The 21904-nt window shown below is 35.5% G+C and overlaps 1 protein-coding gene across 13 annotated transcripts in view; it reads right to left on the minus strand.

The window, feature by feature from the left end:
• Positions 1-21904, minus strand: part of GTF2I (general transcription factor IIi) — a 145851-nt gene that overhangs the window by 41776 nt on the left and 82171 nt on the right. For 5 of the 13 annotated variants that reach the window (XR_004345719.1, XM_032604617.1, XM_032604628.1 and 2 more), the window contains 3 exons: positions 14088-14165; positions 3342-3398; positions 1374-1436 (listed from right to left, as the gene is read on the minus strand). Coding sequence is in view for 12 of the 13 variants with exons in the window: in XM_032604617.1 (XP_032460508.1) it covers positions 1374-1436; positions 3342-3398; positions 14088-14165 (198 nt within the window). In the remaining variant the exon portion in view is untranslated. Of the gene's footprint in view, positions 1-1373; positions 1437-3341; positions 3399-5425; positions 5486-14087; positions 14166-21904 lie in introns of all 13 variants that reach the window. The other 8 variants (XM_032604627.1, XM_032604620.1, XM_032604626.1 and 5 more) reach the window with 4 other exon arrangements.

Raw genomic sequence — 21904 nt, forward strand, 5'->3', positions numbered from 1 at the left:
CAGTCCAGCGGTTAAGACTGCAACAGGCTGGGGTTCGATCCCTGGTTGGGGAACTAAGATCCCACATGCCGCCCGGTGTGGACAAATTAGTTAATTACTTACTTACTTGACTAGAAACAATTCAAAACTGCTTTTAGGTTAGTAAAATTATGTTAATGATAAAATATGTATATTAAATTGAGATGTTAACACACAAAGTATGAAAAATTTCTGATATTAGGTAAAAGCCACCAATCAACTTATAGTTTAGAAGCAATGAAGACAAACACTTTGAATAGCTTGAAGTAGCCAAACACCATAAATAACCAAGTGGACACCAGTAGGAGACAGGTTATTTAAAAAAAAAAAAAAGGAAAGACAAGATAGCAAACCAAGAAAGGTTATGTAGCAGTTAAAAAAAATAATGATGATGAAGTACCAAGATGTAAAGTTATGGGGAAAAAAACTACGGAAAATGTGATATGTGTGTATTTTATTTGTTCATTATAATGCTGTATGCTGAAAACACCCATATATTTTCGCAAAACGAAATATGCGTGGGTGTATATATACATCAAATTATTTTTAGATATATACACAATAAAGTGACATCTACCACTGAGTAGAGGGTCACTGGAGTAGGGCGGGGGTTAACAGAGCTGTATTTTTACCTTAGAGAAACCTACTTTGAGGAGAAAGAACTTATAGAGGAATAGTGTGAGATAACTTCAAAGGAAAAAAAATCAATACACATTTAATAATTATTAAATATAAAGCATGATACTGTTAATAATTAGCTGAATCTTTAAATAATTCAGGACAAACTGGCTCATCTGCATTCATGCATTATCTTTGAAGAAAAAACTACATTTGAAGCAACTTTAACTATATAGAGAGATTAGTTTCGAATATTTTTGTAGCTGCTGCTTCCAAAGTTTTGAAGGACAGATTATATGCTAGCCTCAACTGCATTTTATGGGGGAAAACTATCAACACCTTCTCCTCCACTTCACTAAGGTAGACACAGGGGTTCCAGTACTAATTAAGTCTCTTGTATCACACCCAATAAACAGGTTATAAATCTGTTTTTGTGTGCATCCAGTCTGGTCATAGTTTTCGCTTTTTAAAAATTCTCTATTCCCAATGATAGAAAGTATATAGGTTGGCCCACTGCTCATTTTCACGGCTTACTTTTGTTGTCTAAAACTCCCAAAAGCACTGGGTGTGCTGGTGGGATATGGGCTGCTTTGGTCACACATACACATATATGCTTCAGTTTTTTTTCACAAGTTTCCTTCAAAAATGAATGAAATGCATACTTAGCAATGTGAATGTGACAAATATTTTTATGACCAGAAGTAAACTTTTGGAATCAATGCTTTTAGATAACTAACCTTCAATAGTCACCTCAACTTCGGGGTCCTCACTTGTTTCTGAAGGGACATGTTGAGTAGAATCTTGAAAAAAATAAAATTCTAAAATGACATTCATTATAAAGCACTTTCTATTATGTTCCAACATTTTACTGATTTGATATTCCAAAAGCAGCCTACTATAAAATTTTACTGGCATTTTAATTCATCTCATATTTGTTAAGTTAAAATATCTGACCCTTTTCATTGTAAGTAGGGATAAAAGAAAATAAAAAGTAGAGAAACTCTGGAAAACTATTAGACAATACCAAATTACCTGCATTAATGGACTCAAAAAACTTTTATTTTTAGAGGAATAAAATTATAATGAAGTCACAATTATTTTCCTGCTGTAACTAGAAGACACTAGGATAAAAACAAAGGTTTTATTATTCTTTTTAAACTATTTCTCCTCTCCTTTCAGAAATCCTAGGAGTGGCTTATATTGTTAAATAAAACCACAATCAAATTTTTTGCAATGGGGACCTTCATATCAAAACAGTGACTATAACAAATGCACACAGGACTGTATCACCTAACTTTATATGCAACATACTTTACAAAATTAAATATTTGTGTTACTACACAAAACAAATGTACATCAGAATGTTAGTGCTGGAAGCTCAGCTAGAGAGTATCTTCATCAACTCTCTTTTCATTTTGCAAAGGTTGAGAGATTAATTGATTTGCCAAAGATTATGTTTACTTGTTAGTAAAGGAATAAAGAACAGAACCGAACTTCAATTCGACTCTATTAACACTGCAATATGACAATAAAAATTTCCTCAAAAATAAAGTAGTTCAAAGCCTAATATCTAATTCACATTGCCCAATGAACCCCAGTACAATTTGTCTTGTATACAGGTATCTCCTTGCTGTAAATACTGCCTATCCAAAACAGAGGATTTTGTTACAGAGGAAATATCTAATTACCTACACACAGTAAAAGAAAACAAAAAAAATTTCATCCACACCATCGTCTATTAAAAAAACTCAACAAGAAATTTAAAATATTATTTAAAATGAGCATTTCAATACTTCTGCAAGAAATGTATTCCAATTAGAATACTCTAATTCTACAACTGAATTCGGAAAGATCAGTCAACTTTCCAGGGACCTTCAGAACTCCCTCCACTCGAAGAAAGTAAACGATCAAATTACTGATTTTAAAAAAATAAAACAAAAAAGCAAATATAAGGAATAAAAAGGTACAGAATAGAGTTCCTTTTTATTCTTAAAAAAAATAAGGCTCAACACAACCAGTTTATGTGAGAAATAATAATTCTAAAACAATGTCCAGTTACCGTAACCAGTTATTTTCCTTGGGAGAAATCTACAAAAATTCTTTTGGAACTATCTAAACGGCTTAGCAACAGGAAGCCATTCTGCATGGTAACCATTTAACTCAAGATTCCAATAACTAAAAAAGCTGTACCATAGTTGAATATCCATTCAATCCTACAATCAAAGGAGGATGGCTGGCTAAGAGACAAAGCAGTCCACGGGGTGGCTGTGGATATAAAAATGAGCCGAGAGGAGATCTTTCTTTCATTAATCGTATGGAGAATACATTACCCTACTTTAAAAAATGGTACTAATAGTATGTTTTAAATGAAATATGAACAGAGCCAGTAATAATTTTAATTCTAACTATCAAAACCATTCTTTCAAAATATGGCAAAAAATGACCAAGAAAAAATGGGCAGCATTTTGCATCATGAAGAGTTGTACTTACCACTTAAGTTTTCCTCCCCATACGCTTTATTATTCAGTACAGTAAAAGAGGTATATTAAATATCATCTTAGGACTAAAAAACAACCTGTTGGCTAAGAAGGCATACCATAACAATCATCATTTCATTTCCAAAGAAGGTGTTTTAAGGATAATATTCTCTATAGTACAGAACAACATAATACAAATACAGCAAGGTAAAAATCCCTGTATCTAACCTTCTGCTGGTACTTCCATTTCCGTTCCTTCATTGCCCTCTGAAGAATGATGGCTTCCTAAAAAGAAAATATACCACATATAATAAACCAATAAAGACTGATATTGGAAGAAGAGATACTAGGTAACAATGCAAATAATAACATGAATACAAACTGATTCCTTAACTCCTTAGCAGTTAATACAAACAATGTTATCTAATTCAGAAAAACATGTAACACTTCTGTATGAAAGCTCAAAAAATTATTTTAAAACGTACATATATAGATTAAACTGAAGTAGGTTTGGGGATTTACTATTAGTTACTGGAACTACACAATATAATTACTGATAGATGTTAGAATTTGAGAAGTAGAATAGTATGTTTCAAAGTGCCATGCTCATCTGTCAGTGACACACACACAAAAACACACACCAGAGTAAATTTCTTCTTTGCTCATAGACTCTATCAAGGCTAGATAAACAAGTTCAGGTTGGGCTGTGAAATGTTTCCTGCTTTCCATTTTTACTATGGTGGAAGCTATGGAAACTCAATCCCCATTATTTAATCAAAGTTGCACTTAAAGGAAACTCATAAGTTAAAACTTAAGATACTACCTTTAGTCTCAAAAGCATTTTAATTCAGGTAATATAATCTGCCTGCTTCTAAAAACTGGAACATAAAGCAATGTATCAGGTTAGGCAGTCAAAAGGTAAACAGGCTCATCCTACCAGAGAAGAAGCTTTACTCATAAATAGGAAAGAAGTAATCTAAAACCCAAGAGAGCCAATCAGGACAAGTGCCCGAACTGCCCCAGAATATTTATCCTCTGTCCTTAAATGTCTGAGCTACTAACATAGAAAAGACTGAAAATCACTGCATTCGTGTATAAATAAAAATATATTACCTATAAGGAAGAACAAAGCACAAAGTGGGAGGGGAAGAAAATCAGGTCTATTTTGTCATCCATTGGTAACTAATTAAAGAAACTATACTAAAGGTACAACTCCCAGACACAGGTTTCAAATACACTTTATCTTGATTTTTAAAGAGCATTGACTACAAACACTGTCATTCAGTGCCTAGCACCTTTGAGTTTAAAGTGCCATGCAAAGACAAAATGTTTTTGGTTTTCAATGTCTAACTTTATGGTGCTATAATTATCTTGGGATTCTTTTCCACTTATTTCATGTTCTGAAAACTCACCTGAGCTCAAAACACTAGATAAATCTATAAATCTGTAGCCATGAATTATTTCTTTATTTAACTTCTTAAATACACTTTCTCAACACACAGCCCCCACCCCCCAATTAAACGTTAACATTTGAATTTATGGAGCATTGGGTTCTTTGACTATAATGCCAAAGAAAACAAAAATGTGAGGTCAAAACAATGAGAGATAACGGAGAAGAGGCCAGTACTTAAAAAGGCAAGATTGGGTAAGAATAAGAAAAATTAAGGTGATTGTCCCACCCGGTCAGAATATTACAAGAGTACATGTAAACAATGATTCTACGTGTACTTTTTGTTCTTTAAAAATCTGAAATAAGCAATTACATTTATATTAAAAGTATAGCTAAATAAAATAAATCTTATGAGCTAAAAGCCAGAATAGACAGAAGTAAAGTAAAAGCCAGCACAAACAGCCTATGATCATCAAGTTAGGGAACACTACACAGAAATTCCCGAAGAGGTATTCAATCAATAAACTTAGGGATTTACAAATGATATCTTACAACCTTTCTAAAAACTAAGTATCAACATGACCTTATTGATATTTACATTACTAACTATGCAATATAAGCCTTATTTCTGACTATTCTGATATAAGGTATAAATGTGTACTTTACCTTAAATATGAAAGTGTGTCATGTACCCATTTCGAGATTCATTACTAGATTCACAAAAGGGAAAATTGGTTTTGAAAAATTGTTGCTTGTGAAGTTCATTTATATGTTTAAAAAAAAAAAGGCCAATACATTTCTTTTTCCTTTTCCATTTAGAAAAGTAATAATACAGATATAAATACTAAAACACAGTCTGTCCAATATAAAGAAACATTAAATAAGAACAGTATGTGGGAAAATGGAAGTGAAAAAGTTATACCTTGCAAAGACTTCGAAAGGGGGAGTTTGTCATCAACATCATCAGTTTCAGAAGGGCCTGCTTTGGGATACAAAGATAATACTTCAAAAGTAATCCCAAAAATGTATTTTGGGTCACTTCAGCAAACAAATTTGGGTGAGAGATATGGAATAATACAGCCTTTTCATGAACAAAAAAGGCAAAAAAAAAAAAAGAAAAGAAAAAAAAAGACTGACAAAATGAATGGTGTCAATTTATGGTCTTAGTGAATGGAAAAGGTGTATTCAGATAAACTCATATATAGACAGTCAAAAGAAATTTTGAAAATGACTAACTCGACATGAATTGAATGGGAACAATATGTCTAAAATGGTGGATATGGGTAATGTTCATGACAGCAAACTGCAACTTTTACTTCATACAGATTATAAGGGCAGGTATATCTTACAAGGTGCATTTGTTTCTTCCTTGCCAAATATTTGGCTTAATGTTTTGTCATACTGAACAAAAATGCAGAATCAAATTGTTAAACCTTCCTCAGAATCTCTAAAATAACACAATTAACCTATCAATAAGCTTGACTCTCCACTGAAATAGAAACATGACAATTAATTCAGAATCCTCCCTTCCTGAAGATCCATAAACGCTTTTTAATAACTTAACGTGGTTTTTCCGAATTATGAACATACAACGTATTTTGTGTTAATTAAACCTTCACAGAATACTATAGATTTTGACAACACACCTGCATGTATTATGCTTTTAGTGAAAGTAATAGATTTAAAAGAGAACAATGACTACTTAACATAAACATGTCCTTGCATTAATATGAATACAAACCACTTCACTACCTCTGAATATTTTTTGGAAAATAAGACTTTTGAAAGGCTTTGCAAATGCATGACGGATTTCACTAAGAGGCACAAAACTACACTTTATAAATAAAGGACACAGCATAGAAGAAAACAATTTCATAGAAAACAAAAATTATTTGTATTTGGAATCTCAACTAAGAGCAAGATGATAAATGAAAGACACCTGAATTCAAATGCCAGATTCACTGCCTCCTAGTCATGTGATCCTGGGTAAAAATATACAGAAGAAATAAATTAAATGATAGCTAAATGTACTAACTGACTTCTAAATACTGCTTTAGCTGCTTTTCCACAAGTCTAGCTATGTATCATTATCGATATTGTTCTGTTCTAAATTATTTTAATTAGGTCCTCTTTAAGTCAATAAAAGTGTATTTCTTAGGATTCCCACTGTATAGAATTTCTATTTTAAATAACATGCTTATTATTGACTTCTAATTTAATTACATTCTATTCGGGGAATCCTTTAAGGCTACCTGTGAACAAATATGAAGTCAACTTTTGTAAAAGATCCATGTTTTGTAAATAAACATTTATTTGCTGGGTAAAGAGTTCTGGATATACAACAACTAGCTTATGTTTGTAAATTTCAGAGTTCAAATACTCTATTTACCATTTATAAGCATTCATCATTTGTTAAAATCTCCCACATGACTCCATTTACAAATTTATCAATTGTATCAAATTATATCAATTCTTTATTTAGACTTTTGAGGCTACATTGTTAGGTATATACAAATTAATGATTATCCTATTAACTTAATGACCTATTAGTATATAAATTATATAGTCTTACTCTTCATAATTTGTTATCTTTTTCTTTTTTGGCCTCAAATTAATATTACTAAACTTGGGTTTCTTTTGGTTAATATTTGCCCAGCATACCTTCACATATCACTAGACTACCAAATTATGTTGTTTACTTTTAAGCATACATGTTATAATAGCAAATGACTTGGACTCTGTCGTAAGATCAGCAGCACACTTCACCCGCACAACTCCGGGAGTGTCTAACAGTCACTGCAGACAAATCACTTTCCCAATGCTCACATCTGAGCACATCTTAGAGGAAAACTGACAGGTACACAGAGATGTGTCCAAGCCTATTTTGGAATACCGAAAGTTTTGGAAGAAAACATAAATGATTTTAAGTGCGAGAATGAACACATGAACTTCAGTAAAATCACACAGGTAATTGTCGCAATGATAGTACTAAATCTGTACGTGACAAAAATAGGTCAATCTCAAAAACTTGTACTGAATGACGTACAAGAACATATACAAAACACATAGACAGTATGATACCATTTGAGTCAAGCTTAAAAACAGAAAATGTAATACATAAAATGTAGGCGCCTGGATACACATACAAAGATGTTTCCGTGGGAACGTATATGCATTTAAAATATAAAATCGTTATCAGGAAGGACAACCCTCAATTTCAAGAAAATGGTTAACTCAGGAGGAACAGAGAACAAAATGGGAATTGGAAGGGCCTAAAGAAGGGTGTCAATAACATAGTTAACATGTTATATCATGTAAGGTTCAGTAAACCTGGGCAGATGTATGTCATGTTTGTGGGTTTTAAACATTTTTAAAAAGCATTTTAGAAATACCGCCAGCCATCTGTATCCCTGCATTCAGCATCTGCAGATTCAACCGACCACGGATCAAAAATATTGGGAACAAAAAACCCCAGAAAGTTCCAAAATGCAAATTTGAATTTGCAGCATGCTGGCAACTATTTAGCATTTACATTGTATCAGATATTTAAGTTATCTAGAGATGATTTAAATAAAGTACAGGGGTGGGTGTTTGTGGGTTATATTCAAATACTACACCGTTTTATATAAAGGACTTGATCATCTGTGGGTTTTGATACTGGGGGGTGGCCCTGGAACCAATCCCCCTGTGGATACCAAAGGATGACTGTACAATACAGCAATGCAAATAATGGACCTACAAGTACACCCAACAAAATGTCTCACAAATTACATGTTTACAGAAGAAGCCTGATACATGCTGACGGATTCAAAAACAGACAAAACTAACCTAGGTTATTACAAATCAGGACAACGGTCTGCACTGGAAAGAGGCTGCCAGGAAAGGAGCCCAAGGGAAAAGGAGCTTCTAGCATAGTGATCCCTAACAAGAGATCTTCAGAATGCATGAAGCAAAGTGAAAGAAGTGGAAGGAGAAATAGACAGAGGCAGTTGGAGATTTCAATACTTTCGTAGTGGATAGAAGTAAAGAGAAATGCCAGTGCAGATATAGCAGGCCTGAATGACCATCAAGCAACCTTAACAAAGCTGAAATAACTGAAATTATACAAAGAATGTTCTCCAACCATAATGGAAATAAACTAAAAATCAGTAACAAAGCTACCTGACAAGTCCACAGGTATGTGGAGATTAAGACTACACTTCTACAGGGAATTCCCAGGCTGTCCAGTGGTTAGGGCTCTGCACTTTCACTGCTGAGGGCCTGGGTTCGATCCCTGGACAGGGAACTAGGATCCCACAAGCCATGCGGTGCTGCCAAAAAAAAGAAGAAAAGAAAAGAAAAGACTACACTTCTGTGTAAACCAGAGGACAAAGGGGAAATTAGAAAATGTTTTGAAATGAATGAAAATAACCAGAGTTTATAGGGTGCAGTTAACTAATGCTTAAGAGGGAAGTTTACGGCATTAAGTACTTATATTGGAAAATATTTCAATGATTTAAACTCCCATCTTAAGAAACATAAAATAAAACCAAATTAAAATTAAAGCGACCAAAAAGAAAGAAAGAAAGAAACATAAGAGCAAAAAATCACTGAACTTTTGTAAAAGCTAGATCTTTGAGGAAAAAAGAAAAAAATTGAGAAAGTTCTAGAGCAAGAGCAATGGTTCTCCACTGGAAGTGATACTGTCCCCAAGGGACATATGGCAACGTCTGGAGACGTTGTGGATTGTTACAACTAGGGAGATGCTACTGGTATACATCTAGCAGGGAGAGGCCAGGGAGGATACTAAACATCCTACAATGCAGACCATAAGACAGATACTGACAACAATGAATTGTTTGATCAAGATGTCAATATTGCCAAGTTTTACGACAAAGCCCTGAGCTAGAATGACCAATAAGAAACAAACAAAAAAAAGACACAAATCACTATAATTAAATTACTACAGACCCTGCAAACGTTAAAATTTAAAAAAAGAAAGAAAACTTAAGACAAAGTAGACAAATTCCTTAAAAGACACAAACTGCCGACTCTTAATCAAGAAGAAATCCGTAACCCGAGCAGACCTACAATGATTAAAAGAAATTTTAAAATTAAAAAAATGGAGCAAAATTTTAAACTTTCCATTAGAGAAACCTCAAGGTCCAGGTGGATTCACTGGCAAATTTTACCAAAAATATATAGAAATGGAATAATATCAATTCTACAAAAAATTCTTCAAATATATCATTTCCCAATTCACTTAGGCCAGTATTACCAAAACCAAATAAGGACATTTACAAGAAAAGAAACTTCTAACTAATATCTCTTAAGAACATTTGAAAATGTTCTTAAGAGACATTAGTCAGAACCAACATTTGAAAATTAATGTTGATGACCATTTTAACAGACTAAACGCGAAAAATGATGTAATCATCTCCAGAGATACAGAAAAGACCTTTCACAAAATTCAACAACCAATCACCATAAAAGCTCTTTACAAACTCTGAACTGAAGAAAATTTCTTCAATCTGATGAAGGGCAACTACAAAAAACCTACAGCTTTCACAGAGAAAAGATTTCCTTCTAAAACTGCAAACGAGGTAAGGATGCCTACTCTCACTACTATTCAACATAACACTGGAATGTTGAAGAGCTGGTGCAATTAACACAAGAAAATGAAAGGGAAGAAATAATACTGTCTACTTACAAAATCCCAAAGATTTTTTTTCCCAAATAGTTGCTATACTAATAAATGAATTTTAACTAGGTCACAAGATACAAGGTCCATATGTAAAAGTCAACTGTAGTTCTACATATTAGCAATAAATAGTTGGAAGCTGAAACTGTAAAAGAACAGTACACCATTTACAATAACACTGAAAAACATTAAATACTTAGATATAAATCTTACAAAATATGTACAAGACCTGTATGCTGAAAACAAAGCACTGATGAAAGGAACCAAGAAAGAGCTAAATAGATAAGATACATATATCATGCTCATGAATCAGAAGATTCAATATTAAGATATTCAACCTAAATTAGTCTATAGATTCAGCACGATCTCCGTCAAAATCCCCATGGTGGTGGTGTGGGGGGAAGGGGGAAGGACTTCCCTGGTGGTCCAGTGGTTAAGACTTCGCCTTCCAATGCAGGGGGTGCGGGCTTGATCCCTGGTTGGGGAGGTAAGAAGATCCCACATGCTTCCGGCCAAAAAAACAAAACATAAAACTGAAGCAATATTATAACAAATTCAATAAAGACTTTAAAAATGGTCCACATCAAAAAAAAATAAAAATAAAAATCTTGGGCTTCCCTGGTGGCGCAGTGGTTAAGAATCCACCTGCCTTGCATTGGCAAGGGACAGGGGTTTGAGCCCAGGTCCGGGAAGATCCCACAAGCCGTGGAGCAACTAAGCCCATGTGCCACAACTACTGAAGCCTGCGTGCCTAGAGCCCATGCTCCACAACAAGAGAAGCCACCGCAGTGAGAAGCCCGCGCACTGCAACAAAGAGTAGCCCTGCTTGCCGCAACTAGAGAAGCCCGCGCGCAGTAACGAAGACCCAACTCAGCCAAAAATAAAATAATTAAAAAAAAAAAAAAAACTCTTAAAAAAAAAGAAGCCGGGCTTCCCTGGTGGCGCAGTGGTTGAGAGTCTGCCTGCCGATGCAGGGTACATGGGTTCGTGCCCCGGTCCGAGAAGATCCCACATACCAGGGAGCGGCTAGGCCCATGAGCCATGGCCACTGAGCCTGCGCGTCCGGAGCCTGTGTTCCGCAACGGGAGAGGCCACAACAGTGAGAGGCCCACGTACCGAAAAAAAAAAAAAAAGTCCCCACAGGGCTTTTTGAACAAATCAATAAGCTGATTTTAAAAATTTATATGAAAAGGAAAAGGAGCTAAAATAGGCAAAATAATGTTGAAAAAGAAGGATAATTTTGGTGGACTCTCACAATCTGATTTTAAGACTTATTATATAAACTATAGTCCTCAAGACAATGTAATTTTGGAAAAAGATAGAAACAGATCAATGTAACAGAATATTCTCGAGAAAACTGACAGAGATGTAAAGGTAATACAATAGAAAAAGAACAGTCGTTGGGCTTCCCTGGTGGCGCAGTGGTTAAGAATCTGCCTGCCAATGCAGGGGCCGCGGGTTTGAGCCCTGGTCCAAGAAGATCCCACATGCCGCAGAGCAACTAAGCCTGTGCACCACAACTACTGAGCCTGTGAGCCACAACTACTGAGCCTATGCTCTAGAACCTGCAAGCCACAACTACTGAAACCTGTGCAGCACAACTACTGAAGCCCAAGTGCCTAGAGCCTGTGCTCTGCAACAAAGAGAAGCCACCCCAACGTGAAGCCCGCAGACCGCAACGAAGAGTAGCCCTCACTCGCCACAACTAGAGAAAGCCTGCCAACACAGCCAAAAATAAATTAAAACAAAAAAAAGAACGTCATTTCAACAAAAGGTACTGGAAAAACTGGATATCTGTATGCCTTAAGTTTGAACCTGGTGTTCTGCACACTATACAAAAATTAGGTCTAAACCAATCACAGACCTAAATGTAAAACTATGAAAACTTTTATATGACACAGAAGAAAATCTCTGTGACACTGGGTCAGACCAAGACTTCTTAGCTATGATACTTAAGCACAACTCATATAAGGGGAAAAAAAAAAAAAAGCACTAAGTTGGACACCATCAAATTAACCTATTTGCAAATCACATCACAAAGGACTTTTATTCAGAATATACAAAGAATTGCCAAAGCTTAATTATTAAGAGAAGTACCCAAACTGCATGGACTGTATCTCTCAGCCTAGATGAAAAACTAATAGTCTGGCTCCCACCTTCTTCAGCTGCACTTAAAATATTATCATTTCAGTAATCTTTTCCTCTATAAACATCTGATTTCCACTCATTACTTAAATCACTCACACTCCCTATTTCAAAGGGGGAAAAAAAAAGCTTCTATAATCCTGCCTAGTAACAGCAAAGTTAAAAAGGCAATATCAAAGATAAAGGCAGACATTTTATTTTAAAAATTAAATAAAATGTGCTAAAAAGATTTTATTAAACAGCATTTATTAAATATATGTTAGTAAGGTGCCAACAACTGCTATAAAGGCTAAATATTTCCCAAATTTTTAACTTTTTAATTAAAAATCCTCAGAATTAACCCAACCTTTTAGCCATGTGATTAATTACTAACATCACAAGCAATAAAATATTCAAATCTGACAGATAAAAATTATGAAATTCAAATATCTGTATACAGATATTCACATGATTACAAACAGAACAAATTTATTCATAACTTTTTTATAATACTCCAGAACTGATAAAGCCTTATCTTTTTAAATGAACTAAACCTATTAAGCAAAGGCAAATTAAAACCAAAAAGAGGTATCATAAGACATCCACCGAAGTGGCTAAAAATAGTAATGCGGACCATACAAGTGCTGATAAGGATGTGGAGCCACTAGAACTATTGTCCCCGCTTATGGAAATGTACAATAGTAAAAGCACAGTGGAAAACAGCTTAAATACCTACCATATATCTCAGCTATTCCAGTTCTAGGGATCTACTCAAGAGAAATGAAGGCGTATTTCCAAACAAATGTTTCAGCACCTTTACTTTTAATAGCCCCAAACTGGAAACAACCAAAATGTCCATCAATAGACAGAGGGATAAACAAATTGTGGTACAGCTGAGCAATGGAATGACAGCAATAAAATGGAATTAGCCATCGATAAATGCCACACTATGGATGAAATTTCAAAACAGTTATGTGGAATTTAAGAAGTCATAGCTCCCCACCCCAAGAAAACAGTACATACTTTATGCTGATTCCATTTACATAAATTTCTTAAAAATGCAAACTAATCTAAAATGAAAGAAAACAGATCGGTGGTTGGCTGGGGAGGGCTGTGAATTACAAAGAGACTCGAGGGAACTTGAGGGTTATGGACATTTCTTTATCTTGACTGCAGTGAAGATAGTTTTATGGGTATATACATAAAACCAATCACATCTTATACTTTAAATGTCTAATATACCTTATGCATCTATAAAAATTAAACTTACCATGAACTATAGGTGTTCTTCTAAACTAAAACCCATCAAAGCATAAAAGCAAACTGCATTGTGAGCTTATGACCTTTAATTCCCTCTCGATAATCAAGCAGCTACAGAACAAGACGATAAGTACCTAAAATTAATGTCTTATCGTTTATAGATTTTTAACATAGTGATAATGCAAAGTTATTTTTATTGCACAAATAGAGATATTAAACGTTTAGAAGACCTCTTACGCCTTGCAAATAACTGAAAATTCAAATTGAATTCTAAATTGTGCCACAACTTTTGCTTGTCCTTTTAAGAATATTAATGATTATTTAACATTTCCCCTGTACACTGAGTTTATTTTAGTGCCCCATTTTTGAAATCTATTTTATTTCAGTGATAAATTACAAGTATACATGCTAGTCAAGGACCAATCAATAAAACAGTATCTAAGGAATTCGGGCAATTAAAGAATTTTAATTTTAACCACCAATAACTTCTGGAAAGAAAAACTGTATTAAACAGTATTACCTTGAATGTTATATTGATAGTAATCAGGATCTTCTGATTCTTCCTTTACTGTCACAGCTGCCATTTCCAGAGAAATGCCTGTAAAAGCAAATTATTTTTTTAAATTAAATTACATAATTACACTTCAGGGCATTCAGACAGCATAGGGAAATCCTTTCTGCCCTCCTAATAATGCAGAATAATGCATACATATTGTAAAGGCTTTCAAAAGACAAAAGTTTGCTAGGCGTCGTCAGGGGGACAAAAATAACCTAAAACCCAACCTAGACTACTATTACTAGTAGTACTAGTGGTAGTACTAATAGTACTACCAACTACTAGTGTGGTAGTTTTAACCACACTACTAATATTCTGGGATTATTTAATGCTAAATTTGTTCTCCAACAAGTTCTGATCTTCGCAATTAAAGAAAATTAGTCACACTCTATTTTCACTCAGTTTTAAAAATATTTTTATAAATCACTGCAAATCACCTGCAAACATAAACTTTAATAACTCGCTATTCCAGAGTAAATATGGCATAACCATTTTAATAATGAAACACATTAATTTTTCCCCCCCTCTTAATATATCCCTCTTTTAACAAGGGTAACAAACCATACCTTTCAGCATAACACTTTGCCCACAATGAGGATAAATAATTTGACGTACACCTTTGTGGCCAGATATAAATGAGTGCATATTTTACAATTCCATGTAGAGGAAGGTCAAAATTAGAGAAAAGAAATTTATGTTGTTAAAACTCAAGTAATGTCAATTATCCCTCAAGAAAGCTGAAGAAAAATTAAAATGCACAAGCTTCAGGTTAAAAAAAAAAACACTCAAGCAAGCAGTTGATCTTGGGAGGAGAGTAATGAGAGGGGGAAGACCTTCTTGGGGTGTTATTAATGTTCTGTATCAATGAATGTTAGGTTACAGGCGTGTGTACTTTTTATTTATTGAGCATATATACACGTACACTTTGCATACATTATACTTCAATTAAAAGTTTTAAGAAAGAAGATTCTTAACCAATTCTTTAATGAATTCTTAATAAAGACATATTCCCCATATATTCAAAAACAAAGAGCCCTTGGCTGGGGGGCCTCAAAGGGTTACACAGGAGGGGCTTTCAGAAATGAAATGCTGATTTCACCAAATGGCTGCAGTTCCTACTCTCTCTCTTTCTCATCTGCAATGTCAGGAGTAGATGATACTCTCAGACAAGTTTAAGAAATCAACAGTGGATGGGCTTATGTACACAGTTCAAACTAAGATATCAGCTATAATCATACCAGTCCCATCATGGACTTAATATTGAGCTGGTGCTATGTGACTTTAGAAGGTTTGTACAGAGTATTTTCAACTGAAGAAATACTTCAAAAAGAGAGTTAGTTTGATATACTAATAAAGGACATTTATCCCTGAAGCCACAAGCAAAGAAGGGGGTTACTCTATGGACAGCAATCACCAATGGAAGGTTGGTTTGCTGCCAGAAGATGGTGGTAGGGAACTTGTCTGGAAACCCTGGGATTCTGTGGGGTGTCTAGTACTTCCATGCTCATTAGCAGAAGTTAACAGAAAATCAAAGCAAACAAAAAAGGCAGATCCATTGCGGAATGAAGGTTTGGGTCACCTCAACCAGGTAAAGAATCTTACCAGATAGGGTCCTGGCTGAAGGCAAAGAAAACGTAATATAATGGGTAATGAATTAAGAAAGGTATGAATTTTTGTGACAAGCTGCAGAAATGGGGACACTGCATGTTTTCTTCCTTGTTATGAGTATGTGTGTTTCTGTAAATATTATATATTTGGTTATATTAACTGTTCTCTCTTCTCCTTCCCATTATTATTTTACAAAAATTTTGTTGGAGGTTTCCTTTGCCGGTTAGCCTTTAGATAAGAGAATAAATAGGCTGGGGGTATATTTGAGGAGTAATTAACATAGCCCATGACTGGGCAGTAAATTAGTCTCCCAGAGACAGGTACAATGACTATTAGAATAGAACAAGGGCGAAAATGGTTCCCTCTGTAGGAAGGGAAAGTTGCATCCCGTCAGATGGGACCGTTGTTTAGTTGTTACATGAAGGTTTAAATATGCGGAGGTGTGTGTGGATGCCATGTAGCCAAAGTACGGGTAGCTTGTGTGAGTCATTAAGCTGCTGCCTCAGGTCCAGACCGGCCCTCTTAGACTCTTCTGACGCATGGACTGCAAAACAGTTGGTTCCTTGAGAATCTCTGCCACAAGGGAATAGAGTAGGGAGGCTACAAGGCTAGAAGAGAGAAAAGGGACTTGCATCTTTCTTTTGGCTTGCTGCATCCTGTTCCCATCAGGGTCACTCACTCCTTGGTATATTCCTTTAATCTAGTGAAAGCAGACTCTTCCCATAGCAACACCTGGATCCACCTTACAAGTTTTCCAACACAATCAGAACCAGTTTCAACATGTCCCCCACATAACACCAGTACCATCCAAATAGCATCCCACCTTAGAAATCAGAAGCGAAGTTTTAGGGGTGGCAGCCAATTCCTTGAGTCATTACTTACATGATACCTTAGTATATAGTCCTTTTTATTACAACTAATTAATCTGTAAATTTTTTCCATAATAATAACTGGTATGGTTCAAATAACTGGTATGGCTGTTTTCTCCTAAACAGACCACAACTGTTATACCCAAGAAATATAAAAAATAAAATAAAACGGAAATTTTAAAAGAAACTGCAAGAAAAGTTAAGACACACATACACACAAAGGAATATAAAGACAAAGTGTAAGGCAGAAAAAATAACCTCTATGATAGTGATGTGTACTATTATATCTATACTTAAGATGGATAAAGAATTCCAAAAATATGATTTTTCTCCAGTCAGCATGTTTATTTTTGGATGCAAACTATTCAGGAAAGGAATATATAAATAAAGGGGAGAAGAGCTGCGAAACGGTGATTTCAGCACAATAAACTAAAAACTAAACAGAGAATCGAAATTTCCTGTGACATGGAAAAAAGGGGGGAAAGAAAAAAACTTCCGTAAAACAAATAGAGTAATAGATTCAAATACTTATTCCCAAAAAGGAGAATTCAACACTGCCTGTCTTGCAGACCTCCCTAAAAATAACATACATAAAAGGTCTCATTCATTCACTCACATATACTCATACACACAGAATTCTCTTTCTCCTTACCCCACCAATTCATTCCAAATGCCATTAGATTACGCTGACCAAGATAGGCAGCTGCATCAGGGAGGTTTGATGGTCCAAAGCAGGATAGCAGAATGAGACTATATGAGTGGGGAGAGGAAACTGAGTAACAGGTCTGGGAGACTGAGACAAATGGGGGACAAGCATGAGTGGAGTGGTGACAGTCCAACCAAGAGTGTCAAAGTGTCAGCAAGGCAAGGAGGCTGGCAATAAGACATGGCTTAAACGAAGTACGTAAACATACTGAGAATATCTGGTTGCTATGATTCTAACTGCGACAAAGAATACTCTCTAGGAAAGGGAGGGAAAAAACCTTGGGGTGTCAAGAGTGGAACTGAAGATATGGGCATGAAAAAAACATAGATGTAAATGGATGTACGTATGTATATAATTATGTGTATGTAAATACAAATAAACAGATACCCTAGCTTTGTCCACTTAGAAGCAATGACATCCCAACTGCAATAAGAACATCTAACACCTAGGTTATGGTTTCTTAATAAATAACACTCTCCACAGTGAGGAACCAGGGCTGACTCTAGTGCTGGATTAGGGAAAGAATAAGATGAACCCTAACAACCTTGCTTAGCAAAAAATTAAAAGTTCTCTAAAAACAATGGGGATATTTACAAACAAGGAAAGACACGGGGGGACATCTTGAAGTGGTTCCCAATGGCCAAAGCAAGGACTATTTGCAAATCAAAATAAATAATGATAATAATGAACTGTAATATACTGAATAAGACAGAAATATACTATAAAATAGAAAGAGTGTACTCTAATATACATGAATTAATTTTAAGTGGAAGTTTGATGAGTGGTATATATTTCCATAGTCTCAGAGAAACTCTCATGGATATAATAATTACAAAGGAAATACAATTAATATAAAGAAATTACAGTGGAGAAGCCTAGAAAAACTAACTCTGGTCACATAAATAATATCTTCAGTAAAGGGATAAACAGAAAACAACTTCCATCTGATATGAAAGGAGAAAAAAAAACACGGCATCGTTTCTGTGCTATTCTTGCAAAAAACGCATTACATGAATCTAATCATGAGGAACTATCAGATACTTCCTTCAAAAGTGTCATGGTCATAGAAGACCAGAAAAGCCTGAGAAAGCTGAAGAAGCCATTAATGGGGAAACAAACAAACCAACAAACCCAAAACTTGAAAAGGGTTTGAGAATTAGGAGTAATTTATCTTCCTTATTTTGATGATTATATTGTAGTAATGTGGGACAATATCCTTGCTTCTAAGAATCACAGGCTGAAGTAGCTAAAAGAGTGACAGGGGAGACACTGCTTTGGGAAAGATCCCTGGTGTTCTTGCTTTTCCCTCCCCACCAAGAAAAAAAAAGATAGGGTATCACATTGGCACAGGAAAAAGGTCCTTATATTATACATGCAGGTTTTTTATTAGCTTGCAATAATTTCAAAATGTAACATTTTTAAATACAAAGCTTAAGGCATTACAATATTGTTCATTTCTTTCATCACATCTAGCTTTTCTCTAGCTAACAAGTAGTCTGTCTTATAGATACTTGTGCATCAGTGGATACAGACCTATTGCCTCACTGTGTTCAAAGACAACACAGAATTCACTAATGGAGTTGTGGGTTAATTGCTCTTTTTGCAAAGCAGCAATGGGTCAAAGAACATGTGCATCTCCAAATGAGAGATATTACCAAAGTATCCTCCATAAGACAGCAATAATTATTACACACATCAAGAATTTTTAAAACTGCCTGTTTCTCTACACCCTTACTGAGACTGGGTATAAGCAGAATTTAATGTCTGCCAATCTGCTGAGTGCAAAACTTTATCTTTCTTGGATTTTTATCTCCATTTCTTTAACTAAACTGAGCATCTTCTCTTGAATCTTTGGTCATTTATTTCTTGGATTAGCTCTTTGTAAGTCAAGTAAAACAACCCCTTGTCATTTGTCTTGCAAATAGCCATTCCCTGTTTCTTCCATATCCTTTGATACATTTTGGCTGATTCTGCCATATGAAATTTTTGGAATTTTCCCCTAGTCAAATTTTATTGCTTAGAAAGCTTTCAAAGGATTATTAAATTTTTTTTCAATCACTTTTAATCTAAGTTGTTATTATCTTTTTAACACTTTAACACAGACTTTTTAACACTTCTTGAAGTAGAATAGATTATGGATGTTTTGTTTTTAGGAGTTTTCTAGTTGATTCTCTTTAGTGTTCTGTATACATAATCATATCACCTGTAAAAGTTAATGGTACACTGCATTTTCTAATTACTTACTCTTATTTGTAATGGTTTGGACATCTGGAACACTGGTAAGAAACATGAGAATGTGCTAGTGTCTTACGAGGAGTGCTTCCTGTGGTTCACTATTAAACACGAGTGGCGTTTACAATTATACATAATATTCCACCCAATCATGTTAAGAATTTCTGCTGCCTTTCATCATCTACCTAAATGATATATTATTTGTAATTAGTTCAATAACATAAGTGAATTAAGAGATTTTTCTAATAAAATCATCCTCGTGTTCCTAGATGAACTCTAAATCTGAAATTCACTGCATAAGATAATTTCTGAAGTAATCCAAGAGTACAGCAAAAGCCCCACAGTGACAGGTCCTGCAACAGTGAGAATTCAGATGTAACACAACGTAATACCAATTGGCATCCATCCTCTGCAAGAGGTCGAACAGGAGACATCATAGTTTATATGTGCCTTTAGTAAGAAAAAACTGTAAAAATCCATTTTTTCCTTACCAATCACCAAGACTAATTTAAAAATATATCCCTAGTAATAATATGATGACCTTTAAAAATTATATATTATTTTTAAAAGATGGAGTTGCTTTCATTCTGACTCTTATCATAGAAACAGAGTAACAATAAATTATCACAATAAAATTGTAATCAAGTCAGGAAGACCTGTATGTTTTTAAAATAAGCAAAAATACTCTGCCCTAGAAATGGAACATGGCAAGAAAGCAAACATTAAATGTCCAAGACAATGCTCAGTTCTAAAAGAACCTGAATAGTAAAAATCAATTTACCTCTATGATAAAAGTGGGAAAAAGGGAAGAAGTATTGGAAACAAGTGGTAAAGTAATTATATTCTCATTTTCCACGTTAATAGGCAACAAATAAAACCAAACCTTAAAACTACATGAAGGGCTTCCCTGGTGGCACAGTGGTTAAGAATCAGCCTGCCAATGCAGGGGACATGGGTTCGAGCCCTGGTCTGGGAAGATCCCACATGCCACGAAGCGACTAAGCCCGTGCGCCACAACTACTGAACCTGCGCTCTAGAGCCTACGTGCCACGACTACTGAAGCCCACGTGCCTAGAGCTCCGTGTTCCGCAACAAGAGAAGCCACCGCCAATGAGGAGACCGTGCACCGCAACGAAGAGTGGCTCCCGCTCGCCGCGACTACAGAAAGCCCATGTGCAGCAACGAAGACCCAATGCAGCCAAAAATAAATAAAATACAAAATAAATAATTTTTTTTAAAAAACCTACATGAAATACAGTATGGTACTGGCCTAAGAATAGGCATTAGAGTTCAATGGAATAGAGTTGAACGTGCAGAAGTAAACTTGGTCAATTGATTTTTGACAAACATGCCAATAAGGCAATCCAATGGAGAAAGGGTATCTTTTCAACAAATGATGCTCGGACAACAGGATATTCACATGATAAATGTGATAAATGATAGATAAATTTAGACCCTTACATCACAACATGCACAGAAATTAACTTAAAATGGCTCTTAGACCAAAATACAAGAGTTAAAACTATAAATTCAGGAAGAAAGCATAAATATAAAAATCGTTATGACTTTAGGTTGGGCAAAGATTTTCTAGATGTAACACCAAAGGCAAAAGTGACAGAAGAGGGCTTCCCTGGTGGCACAGTGGTTGGGAGTCCGCCTGCTGATGTAGGGGATGCGGGTTCGTGCCCCGGTCCGGGAAGATCCCACATGCCGCGGAGCGGCTGGGCCCGTGAGCCATGGCCACTGAGCCTGCACGTCCGGAGCCTGTGCTCCACAACAGGAGAGGCCACGGCGGTGAGAAGCCCGCTTACCACCAAAAAAAAAAAAAGTGACAGAAGAAAAACTTGGAAAACTGGATCAAAATTTAAAACTCCTAGGCTTCAAAGGACATCATTAAGAAAAGAAAAGCCACAGGACTTCCCTGGTGGCACAGTGGTTAAGAATCCGCCTGCCAGTGCAGGGGACACGGGTTTGAGCCCTGGTCCGGGAGGATCCCACATGCCACGGAGCAACCAAGCCCGTGCGCCACAACTACTGAGCCTGCACTCTAGAGCCCGCGAGCCACAACTACTGAATCTGCTCGCCACAACTACCAAAGCCCACGCGCCTAGAGCCCGTGCTCCACAACAAGAAAAGCCACCACAATGAGAATACCGCGCACCACAATGAAGAGTAGCCCCCGCTCACCACAACTAGAGAAAGCCCGCACACAGCAACAAAGACCCAATGCAGCCAAAAATAAATAAATAAATTTATAAAAAGAAAAGTATATGAAATAGTATGAGAATGACATATAAAAATAAAGAATTACTAAGCAATACTTTGTAATGGGAATGGATCTAAATATGGGAAAAGAATCTAAAAAA

This window comes from Phocoena sinus, chromosome 15 (genome assembly GCF_008692025.1).
Source record: "Phocoena sinus isolate mPhoSin1 chromosome 15, mPhoSin1.pri, whole genome shotgun sequence".
Taxonomy (NCBI): domain Eukaryota; kingdom Metazoa; phylum Chordata; class Mammalia; order Artiodactyla; family Phocoenidae; genus Phocoena; species Phocoena sinus.